At 43.5% G+C, this 12,464-nt stretch overlaps 1 protein-coding gene across 1 annotated transcript in view; it reads left to right on the top strand.

The window, feature by feature from the left end:
• Window positions 1–833: 833 nt before the first annotated feature.
• The window catches only part of GDPD1 (glycerophosphodiester phosphodiesterase domain containing 1), a 111,595-nt gene continuing 99,964 nt past the window's right edge, over window positions 834–12,464 (top strand). Inside the window, exon 1 of the mRNA XM_056558587.1 lies at window positions 834–1,401. Coding sequence (XP_056414562.1) covers window positions 1,266–1,401 — 136 coding nt within the window. The 5' untranslated portion in view covers window positions 834–1,265. The remainder of the gene's footprint in view (window positions 1,402–12,464) is intronic.

The following is a 12,464-nucleotide window of genomic DNA, read 5'->3' as shown; positions in this document are numbered from 1 at the left end:
ACACATTTCTGCTGATTTTGAGTTGCAATCCACTGATTTTGGCAATAGACATGATATGGAAGGGATTTATCATTGCGCCTTTTTGTAAAAAGGAGCAAAAAAAGGCGCAAAGCCACTGAAAAGTCTCTAAAACTACTCCAGCCCAGACATGGTGTAGCTTTCTGGTGTATGTGTAGACAGAAATTTCAGAAAATGTGACCTGCACAAAATTTATCAAAGCTCTTTTACCTTTTAATAAATGTGGTGCTCCTACACATTATAAGCACACACAAAAAAGGTGTAAAAAAATACTTCACTTGCACTGCAATGATAAATGTGGGCCTATATGCGCATATATAGATGTTGTGTTCTGAGCGCAACACCACAGGGTGAGTGTTTATAACCAGCATTTTCACAACTGTGATAACATACTTCACCAGGGGCGCTTTTGTGTTCCTTTTTCTTTCTCTGTTCATTCCTCTATGGGAAATGTCACATGATTGAGATGTATGGGAAATGTCACATGATTGAGATGTATGGGAAATGTCACATGATTGAGACGTATGGGAAATGTCACGTGATTGAGATGTATGGGACAGTCACCGACTGCACACACCCTAAAGTCTTCCCCCCCTATCTGTAAGGACACTGGTGTAACCGCCGGTGTGAGGTGCAGTGCTGCTACCAGCGGAAGACGCTTCACGTTCGTAGTCACAGATCAGCCTCTGTGTGGCACACTTGAGGTAAACCTTCTTAAGACGCATGCGTACTCCGCATCTTTGTTGTCCTGGCAGTTCGTCGAGGTGGCAGTGCGCCTGCGCAGTACTCCTGGCACTGATAAGTGGAGATAAACCGGCTAGGAGGAGAGGAAGCGGTTGCAGTGCACCCAGCCTGCCGAGCAGAGCACAGACACCGACTGCATGCAGATGATATCACCCAGCACTGTGCACAGGAGAAGGCTTGTGACCTTTCATTGGATATTCTAGGTCAGCACCAGAGCTAGGTACCATCCTCCTGGCACTGCTAGTGTGTGCATTAGGGACACCGGCTCAGGCTTTCTTATGAGGAGCCAGAAGAATCTCTTCTTTGCTACCAGAGCAGCAGATCACTGGGAGGAGATACCACTGTGATCCACCAGCAGGATCTGCAGCAATACAGATCGTCCAGCAGGCTGCTATGGGATGTCATTGACCAGTACCGACTGCTGACAGGATACTTTCACCACCAGTTCTGTGTGATCGCATCAGTCCCCCCGTCCCGACCACACATAAGAGCGATCGTGCAAGATGTCAACAGCTTTCTACCTACTCACCACCCTGGGGGGTTACCTGGTCACATCAGTGATGCTCCTGAAATTCCCCAACCTGATACATAAGAAGAAACAGCAGAAGTTCCGCTGCAGACACATCTCCCACCGGGGAGGTAAGGATTGGGATGATCAGGATCAGTACCACACCTCCACATAGTGCCCAGTAGAACTGTCAGAGGGATGTGGGATGACAGAGAGAAGTGTCATGTTCTCATACATAATGGGGAAGAATCTCCTTAGTTCTACAGACATTATATATCTATCTATCTATCTATCTATCTATATATATATATATACATATATATATATATATATATACATATAAATGACCTTGAAGAGTTTTGAAAATTGTTTATAAATAAAGGTAACAAATGTTCCTAAACAATAAATAACGATTTTGTAAGGCTCTTTTCACACTAGTGATTTCTCCGTTATTGAAGTTCCGTCGCATGTTCCGTCACGATTTTCGGCAAAAACCTGCCGTTACAAAACCGCTCACGGCCTTGAGACTAAATTGCATTGCAGCCTATGGGATGTTGTAACTGCCCGTATATCCCCGTAATTCATTACGGACGTTATACAGTGACGGGACATCGTGGCGGAAAAATTACTGCATGTAGTAATTTTTCCCGTCACTGTATAACGTCCATAATGAATTACGGGGATATACGGGCAGTTACAACATCCCATAGGCTGCAATGCGATTTAGTCTCAGGGCCGTCAGGGGTTTTGTAACGGCAGGTTTTTGCCGAAAATCGTGACGGAACATGCGACGGAACTTAAAATCACTAGTGTGAAAAGAGCCTTATGTGAACAGAATAGTGTGCTGCAAAACTACAACTCCCAGCATGCCCAGACAGCCAAAGGCTGTCCGGACATGCTGGGAGTTGTAGTTTTGCAACAGCATGAGACCATTGTCTGGAAAGACATCACTTCCCTACATACCATTTATAATGTATACCTTGTCACCCCCTACAATAATAGCGGTTTACATTACAGGAAATAGGGTTAGGACTAGGACACCATAAGAATAACATGTATGTATAATGTATAAACTATAACGTAAACATTGTGAATGAGGGCAAAAAGTAAAGAAATCAGTTTAAACTGTTTAAACAGTGGAAAGATGTTTCATTTGTCAGGAACACGTTTCGTATTTTGTCTGAGGGAGTCTAAGACTAACATCCCATTTTATTTTATTTTTTATTTATTTTTTATGTGCTATACAGTGCAATAGGCTGTCAGTGCAGGCAGAGCTGATTCTATAGATCCTTATACATTGTGACAGAAAAGCATAAATTAAGAGGCTGAATGAAGCGTGACCCCTCACATGCAGTTGTATTGCGGATCTGTACATCCCTCTAGGGTGCGATTGCTGAGGAAGCTAGAAATTCTGTGTAAGCCTCTATTTTCATATGGAAGGCAGGATTCTTGCAGAATCTGTCACAAATAAAAAATGCAGCATGCTATACTGTGGTAGGGTCCTTTTACACTGCATTAAGCAGTGTGTGATGGGCATAGATGTCAGGGATGTGTATACTACTTTGAGCCCCATAGAAAAAAATTTAATCAAATAATAGTAAATAATTATATGTGCGTGTATATATATATATATATATATATATATATATATATATATATTTATGCATTATATGTTTTTTTTTTTATAGGATCCAGCTCAATGGAATAGGTGGAGGTCTGCGCTATTCCATCCAGTAGACCCTGCCGTAAACATACTTAAAGGGGGCCAGAATTACACATTTTTGGCCTCCTCTGGGTACATGGGAGTCTAGGGGTCTGTTTAATGTATGCGTTGGGACCTGTGTTAAATGGAAATTGGCGTATGGAGTATTCTTTGCTTAAAAGCATTTCTTCTTCTAGAGGAGTTATCTCCATAAGGCTGGATACACACTGTTTTGGGCTGAATTTTTCTGCTCTGTATTGGTGTTGCATACCCCAGTAGTCCCATTCCCTTTAAAGGATCAAACATAGTCTTCTATTGAATAGGTTCGGTCTATTCCCTGAATGTTTAGAGTGTGTATGATGCCTAACTTGTGATGCCAGTCACAAAACTGTAGTGTTTCCTCATGTAATACCCTGTCATCTCATGTAGTGTTTCCTCACCCTGTCATCTCATGTAGTGTTTCCTCACCCTGTCATCTCATGTAGTGTTTCCTCACCCTGTCATCTCATGTAGTTTCCTCACCCTGTCATCTCATGTAGTGTTTCCTCACCCTGTCATCTCATGTAGTGTTTCCTCACCCTGTCATCTCATGTAGTGTTTCCTCACCCTGTCATCTCATGTAGTGTTTCCTCACCCTGTCATCTCATGTAGTGTTTCCTCACCCTGTCATCTCATGTAGTGTTTCCTCACCCTGTCATCTCATGTAGTGTTTCCTCACCCTGTTATCTCATGTAGTGTTTCCTCACCCTGTCATCTCATGTAGTGTTTCCTCACCCTGTCATCTCATGTAGTGTTTCCTCACCCTGTCATCTCATGTAGTGTTTCCTCACCCTGTCATCTCATGTAGTGTTTCCTCACCCTGTCATCTCATGTAGTGTTTCCTCACCCTGTCATCTCATGTAGTGTTTCCTCACCCTGTCATCTCATGTAGTGTTTCCTCACCCTGTCATCTCATGTAGTGTTTCCTCACCCTGTCATCTCATGTAGTGTTTCCTCACCCTGTCATCTCATGTAGTGTTTCCTCACCCTGTCATCTCATGTAGTGTTTCCTCACCCTGTCATCTCATGTAGTGTTTCCTCACCCTGTCATCTCATGTAGTTTCCTCACCCTGTCATCTCATGTAGTGTTTCCTCACCCTGTCATCTCATGTAGTGTTTCCTCATGTAATACCCTGTCATCTCATGTAGTGTTTCCTCACCCTGTCATCTCATGTAGTGTTTCCTCACCCTGTCATCTCATGTAGTGTTTCCTCACCCTGTCATCTCATGTAGTGTTTCCTCACCCTGTCATCTCATGTAGTTTCCTCACCCTGTCATCTCATGTAGTGTTTCCTCACCCTGTCATCTCATGTAGTGTTTCCTCATGTAATACCCTGTCATCTCATGTAGTGTTTCCTCACCCTGTCATCTCATGTAGTGTTTCCTCACCCTGTCATCTCATGTAGTGTTTCCTCACCCTGTCATCTCATGTAGTGTTTCCTCACCCTGTCATCTCATGTAGTGTTTCCTCATGTAATACCCTGTCATCTCATGTAGTGTTTCCTCACCCTGTCATCTCATGTAGTGTTTCCTCACCCTGTCATCTCATGTAGTGTTTCCTCATGTAATACCCTGTCATCTCATGTAGTGTTTCCTCACCCTGTCATCTCATGTAGTGTTTCCTCATGTAATACCCTGTCATCTCATGTAGTGTTTCCTCACCCTGTCATCTCATGTAGTGTTTCCTCACCCTGTCATCTCATGTAGTGTTTCGTCATGTAGCCTGTAACTGTTGTGTTTCCTCATGTAGCTTTTGTACTATTGATCATAGTCATATACTTGAACTGTATGTATCCAGTGACTGATTGTATTATCTATATATATAACTCAATGTGTGTGTGTGTGTGTATGTATGTATGTATGTACACACATACATACACACACACACACACACACACACACACATTGAGTTTTTTATATATATCTCCATATATATATATAGGGGGTCAGGATAGGAGGTTGAGATAGGAGGTCGAGATAGGAGGTCAAAATAGGAGGTCGAGATAGGAGGACGGGATAGGAGGGCGAGATAGAAGGATGGGATATGAGGTCAGGGTAGGAGGTCGGGATAGGAGGACGGGATAGGAGGGCGAGATAGAAGGATGGGATAGGAGGTCGAGATATGAGGACGGGATAGGAGGTCGGGATAGGAGGTCGGGATAGGAGGATGGGATAGGAGGTCGGGATAGGAGGTCAAGATAGGAGGTTGAGATAGGAGGTCAAAATAGGGGGATGGGAAAGAAGGTCAGGATAGGAGGTCGAGATAGGAGGACAGGATAGGAGGTCGGTATAGGAGGTCAGCATAGGAGGTCGAGATAGGAGGACGGGATAGGAGGTCGAGATAGGAGGTCGGGATAGGAGGTCAAGATAGGAGGACGGGATAGGAGGTCGGGATAGGAGGTCGAGATAGGAGGACGGGATAGGAGGTCGGGATAGGTGGACGGGATATGGGGTTGGGATATGACAACAATATATGAGGACGGGATATGAAGTCAAAAGCTTCCTCCTTTTGTTTATTTTCCTCCCCATCAAGGATTAGGAAGGAAAAAAACGGGCAACGCCGGGTACTCAGCTAGTTATATATATAAAACTCAATGGCCCACATTTATCATTGTAGGTGTAAGTGAAGCATTTTTTTACACCTTTTTTTTATGTGCTGGTAATGTGTAGGAGCACCAAATTTATTAAATGGTCACAGAGCATTTGATACATTTTGTGCATGTCACATTTTCTCAAATTTCTCTCTTCACATACACTAAAAAGCTACGCCAGGTCTGGGCTGGCGTCGTTTTAGGGACTTTTCAGTGGCTTTGCACCTTTTTTGCGCCTTTTTACAAAAAGGCGCAGTTCATAAATCCCTTCTATATCATGTGTATTGCCAAAATTAGTGGATTGCAACTCAAAATGTGTAAACAAAAAGGCGCAAATAAACCCTGCTTGCGCCTTTTTGTGCCTTTTGTAGACACAAAAAACAGTCTAAAGACAATGATAAATGTCGGCCATTGTGTGTATGTGTGTTTGTGTGTATGTTCCAGCATCACGTCCAAACGGCTGAAGATATTAAAATAAAAATTTGGCACACATGTTACTTATATGTCAACAACAAACATAGGATAGGTGATTTAACCCTTACTCACCCCCATTTGCCAGGGTCAGGATTTTTGTCCCATGCAAGTCTATGGGAAATATATGTTACTGCATAACTTCCAAACGGCTGGAGATATTTCAATAATACTTGGTCAAATGTTACTTAGATGTCCACTTAAAATATAGGATAGTTAATCCTGGAGATATTTCAATACCTGGTACACATATTACAGGTCGGGATATGAGGACGGGATGGGAGGTCGAGATAGGAGGTCGGGATAGGAGGTCGGGATAGGAGGTCGGGATGGGAGGACGGGATAGGAGGACGGGATAGGAGGTCGCGATAGGAGGTCAAGATAGGAGGTTGAGATATGAGGTCGAGATAGGAGGATGGGATGGTCGGGATAGGAGGTCGCGATAGGAGGACGAGATAGGTGGTCGGGATACGACGTCGAGATAGTAGGTCGAGATAGAAGGACGGGAAAGGTGGACGGGATGGGATAGCAGGTCTGGATAGGAGGTCAGGATAGAAGGTCGAGATAGGAGGATGGGATAGGAGGTCGGGATAGGAGGTCGAGATATGAAGACGGGATCGGAGGTCGAGATAGGAGGACGGGAAAGGTGGACGGGATGGGATAGCAGGTCTGGATAGAAGGTCGGCATAGGAGGTCGGCATAGGAGGTCGAGATATGAGGACGGGATTGGAGGATGGGATAGGAGGTCGGGATAGGAAGTCGGGATAGGAGGACAGGATATGGGGTTGGGATATGACAACAATATATGAGGACGGGATATGAAGTCAAAAGCTTCCTCTGTTGATTTTCCTCCCCAACAAGGATTAGGAAGGAAAAACCGGGCAACGCCGGGTACTCAGCTAGTGTTCTACAGTATATTGCCAGTGTGGAGTGCAGATGCTATGTAAACCAATACCTCTTATGTTAGAAGGTTTGGTTAGCTGTATTGATGTGAAGGTACACCATTACATTATGCGCTCTAACTTTTTAAGTGCAATACAGCTTTTCATATTGTATATAAAATGGAAACACCTGTTGTCCTCCCATAGTCAGGAGACCGGAACATCAATTTGTCATTGATCCACTTGATCTCCTTATTATAAAAGCAGCTACAATGTGCTTTTCACCAAGACAGAATGATATAGAGCACAGCTGCAGGGTAGAGTATAATGGATATGCCAATATGGCACCCATGTGACAGCCTCTAGGCGCACACAACTAGAACTAGCCACATTGTATTGCAATTGCGCTTTTACTGGTTTGGCTGTTATTATAGACAACATCACAAGAATTGGCATTTAGATGATGTAGCATTACATAGGGAATTAGTGTATAGGATGCTGTGGAGCTGGTACATCCTCACAGCATGGTGGGCTTCCTCTGCTCCTATTTCTACTTCTACTCTAAAAATATACTGATAGGTTAATTGACTTTATAAGAAATTGGCCTGACTGTGAATCAAAAATAGGGAAATTACACTGTGATTCCCATGGTGACAGGGAAAAAATCGTGGAATGTTTAATCGCATGCTATTTTATGGAAGTACCTGTAATAATAAACCTTAGTGGTCCTTTATTTTGCCACTGAACAGGCTATCTGCACATGCTGATAGACCAGGGTTGGCCAAACTGTGGCTTGTTGTGAGCCACATGTGGCTCTTTGTTAGGTGCCATGCGGCTCACAGGCTCAGGTAATTATCTTCAGTAGGGGCTATACTACAGGAGGCTGCTACTACTACATGTTGATTGGAAATAATACAGACTCCATACAAGGCATACAGCAGCTAAGTACTGGATGTCTTGAGGTTTATTTATTTATTTTTTAATCTATTTTTTTTTTTTTAATCACATTAAATTGTAAATTTGTATAACTTTCTAGCATCAGTTGATTTCAATACAATTTCCCTCTTGAGTACCCCTTTAACCCCTTAAAGTGTACCTGTCATCAACAAAAACTTTTTATATAATGTAGATAATACCATTATATGTATATTTGTAATATACATTGGTTAAAATTTGTGTATATTTTTGGGTGAAAAAATGCTGTCCCTGCAGCTATTGCATGTGTGTCTCTATGAGGAGTCCAAATACAGGAAGTGAGAGTGGACAAGCAGGGCTCTGTGCAGGCTCCTGGTTTGTCAATCATCCTGATGTATGAGCCAGGAGCATGTCATAGAGCCTCAGTGCACACTGTCCTGCTTGTCCTCAGTGTACAGAGCCCTGCTTGTCCTCAGTGTACAGAGCCCTGCTTGTCCTCAGTGTACAGAGCCCTGCTTGTCTTCAGTGTACAGAGCCCTGCTTGTCTTCAGTGTACAGAGCCCTGCTTGTCCTCAGTGTATAGAGCCCTGCTTGTCCTCAGTGCACAAAGCCCTGCTTGTCCTCAGTGGACAGAGCCCCGCTTGTCCTCAGTGGACAGAGCCCCGCTTGTCCTCAGTGGACAGAGCCCTGTTTGTCCTCAGTGTACAGAGCCCTGCTTGTCCTCAGTGTACAGAGCCCTGCTTGTCCACAGTGTACAGAGCCCTGCTTGTCCTCAGTGTACAGAGCCCTGCTTGTCCTCAGTGTACAAAGCCCTGCTAGTCCTCAGTGTACAGAGCCCTGCTTGTCCTCAGTGTACAGAGCCCTGCTTGTCCTCACTGCACAGAGCCCTGCTTGTTCACCCTCACTTCCTGTATTTGGACTCCTCATAGAGACACACATGCAATAGCTACAGGGTCAAAAATATACACATTTTTTAACCAATGTATATTACAAATATATATATATATATATATATAATGTTATCTACATTATATAAAAAGTTTTTGTTGACAACAGGTACACTTTAAGGACATAGCCCATTTTGGCTTTGAGCACACAGCCAATTTTAAGACCCATATAAGAGCTTATTTTTTGGGTCACTGATTGTACTTTGTAATAACACCTTTCATTTTACCATAAAATGTATCGGACAACCAAGAAAAGTACTATTTTGGTGGCAAATTGAAAACAAAAACGCAATTTTGCTACAGTTTTTTTTTTGGGGGGGGGGGGGGGGGGTTGTTTACGCAGTGCACAGTAAAACTGACATGTTCTCTCAGTTCTGCAGGTATATATAATTGAAATGATACCCATGGTTACACACTTCTATTACTGTCCTGCTTAAAAGTCAAACTTTTTTAACAAAATAAGTATGTTTAAAATTTCCCTATTCTGTCCTCCTCTAACTTTTTTATTTTTCCGTATTAACGGCTGTATAAGGGTTTTTGATCACTTTTTATTTGATTTTGATCCGATGTGATGTGACCAAAAATCATCATTCAGTGTATTTTTTTTACGTTTACGTTGTTCACCATACAGGATCATTAAGATTATATTAAGCGGACGGTGCTTCACGAATATAAAGAAAACTCCAAAAACAATTACCACCAAGAAAATGAAGGACGGAGCACTCACCCGGTTCGTAACCTGGATATGCAGCTCAACACCGATGGGGTATGCGTCTTCGGCAGGGAGGCGGTAGATGGAACGGGGGGAGCTCAGACGCCGGCCACGGACCGTATCACGCCAAACAGCACTTCGTCAGGCCGTATACCCTGCCTGGGTTTGGTACCCTGACGAAGTGCCCTTTGGCGTGATACGGTCCGTGGCCGGTGTCTGAGCTCCCCCCGTTCCATCTTGCACCTCCCTGCCGAAGACGCATACCCTATCGGTGTTGAGCTGCATATCCAGGATATGGACCGGGTAAGTGCTCCGTCCTTCATTTTCTTTGTGGTGATTATATTATATTTTAATAGTTCAGACATTTCCACATGCAACGATACTAAATATGTATATATTTTTTGACAATTTTAATTTGTAAAATGGAAGATTTCATTTTTTATTAGGTAGTGGTGGGGCTTATTTACATTTAAAAAAAAAATGTTATTCCTTTTTTTTTCACACTTTTTTAGTCCCCAAAGGGGGCTATTTATAGCAATCTATTGATTGCTTTTACTGTTAAGTGCATCAAATCCCAGGCAGCAAGGGTGTACATTTGTGGTGAGGTTGTGGGCAGATGGAATTACCCTAGGGGCAGATGGCATTAACTCCTTGTGTTCGTTACACCAGAGCATGGTTTTACCTCTACACCACCCAAAGGAATTCCGCTGGATCCTGGGCTAGGCACGGGGGCAAATAATGACTCAGATGCCAAGTTACGGAACAACGTCAGCTTTACTCAGTCAGACAGATGTAACAGTCTATACAGCTTGGCTAGGCCCAAGGAGGTGACCAGAGACTTCAGAGACCACAGGGCTTGCTGGGACTTATAGTGGACTTGGACAATTTGATGCAGGGCCACGCTGACTTGAGACAGACTTGACTTGGACTGACTTGACTGAGACTGACTATGACAGACTTCACCCCCCGTTTGTAGCTTACCATGCTTTGACTTGGACCTGGGGGGTAGTGGACTTGTGGATCCATGGCTGCGTGGTAAACTTTAGGCCTCCTTAGAACACCAGACACTCTCTCCGGACTTGACTGGAGCTAGCTCCACCCAGGTCTTATATATGCGGGAGACTCTGGAGGGGTCCCATAGGTCACCCTGTAGGTCACATGGTCACTGATACCTTCCCTGGTTATAATCACATGACAACAGTACTTAAAGGTATAGAACAAATTATGTACATTGCATTGAACATATACATTGTTTAACTATTCAGGGCACATAGGTGAAGGGGAGGCCCAGGGGTCACGAAATGGAGTCTGCCTGACAGGGCAGCGATGGTACAGGGGTGCAACTCCTGTACTGGGCAACCACACATTTTTTTTTTTTAATTCAATAATTTTTATTGAAGATTTGTTTTGTAAATAAAACAGAACAACACAAAAACATCTGAGTTATACAGTGAAGTACACCATGAAAAGGTACAATAATTACTAGCAGTCAGACTTTTACAATCAAAGGTATGCAACACTGCTCCTCGTAACATGAACACGGTCTCTATACAGCCTGCTTGTGAGCAGAAGCAAAGTAGAACCCTTATGGTTCTGAACACAGGAACCATAAAGAACAATATAGAACAAATGAAAGGTTCAAGTATACAGAAAATACGCTAGAACAGGTAGAAACAATCGCACCAGTGTGTGTCAGCTGATTTTCATGACCACAAGGCCGTCTTTTAGGATATTCAGCCTGGGTCGACTTGTGGACAGTGTGGGCTCGATATCCAGGATTTCCAGTGTTTAAGATATGATTTGAATTGGGAGTGGGCCAATGCGTATATTTTTTCATAGCTACAAGATAGGTTGACCATATTAATCAGTTCCATTAAGTCTGGCACTTCGACCGACTTCCATCTCCTGGTAAGCATCAGTTTGGTGGACATCAGGATGTGTGCAGTGACCATACGTGCATGCATAGGTATGTTCTCCAGACCCAACAACAGGATGGCTAAACTAGGTTTTAGTATAAAGTCTACACCCAAGAACCTTTTCAGTAGACAAGCGACGCCTGCCCACAGAGAAGAAAGTTTAGGACACCCCCACAGGATATGTAGGAGAGTCCCCTCCTCACCACAATTTCTCCAGCATAGTTTGGAGCAGTCAGGGTTAAACTTATGGAGTTTACTGGGAGTGTAATACCAGCGGTAGATGGATTTAAGAACTGCTTCTCTATGATTAGTGGAGCGAAATGAGGATTTAACTAGCCTAAGGGCAGTCAGCCATTGATCTGTCGTGAATGTAACCCCCAAGTCTGTCTCCCACTTATCCATGAATGGTAGCCTATTCGGTTCCGTCTTGTCGTTCAGTAGGTTGTAGAAAAGTGTGATACTTTTCTTGCTAGGAGAGGGCATTTGGAGAAAGGCCAAAATCCGGGATGGAACCTTAAAGCTACGTGTAAATTTGTCTGTCATGAGACTCCTAATCTGTAAACATTTATAGAAGTCAGTGCGAGGGAGATTATATCTGGTCTGCAGGTATGGAAAATGGATCGTGTCGTTGGAATCATAGAGATCTCCTACTGTTTGGACACCTCTCTCTTGCCAAGTATGGAGGGAGAGATCCGGGATATAGTGCGATAAAAAGTCCAGTGGAAAGTATTTCATCAAGCAACTACGTTTAGGGATAGGTTGTGCTAGGAACTGCTTCCAGATTAGATCAGAAAGGTTAATAGAGGTCAGGATAGTGGAGGGAAGAGCGGAAGAAGACCCTGTGGAAATTAACAACCTAGACCTTAGGGAGAGAGGTGCAGAGCATTCCCTCTCAATGCCTACCCAGTACTTATCGGGATTATCTGTCCACCAATACTGCAGCTGGTCCAATATACAAGCCCTATGATAGTCCTCGATATGTGGGAGGCCGAGGCCTCCAGCATCAGGGTGCAAAGTCAT

The sequence above is a fragment of the Hyla sarda genome, chromosome 2 (genome assembly GCF_029499605.1).
Source record: "Hyla sarda isolate aHylSar1 chromosome 2, aHylSar1.hap1, whole genome shotgun sequence".
Taxonomy (NCBI): domain Eukaryota; kingdom Metazoa; phylum Chordata; class Amphibia; order Anura; family Hylidae; genus Hyla; species Hyla sarda.
Note: the sequence above shows the minus strand (reverse complement) of the source record. Positions and strands in the feature narration are given on the sequence as shown.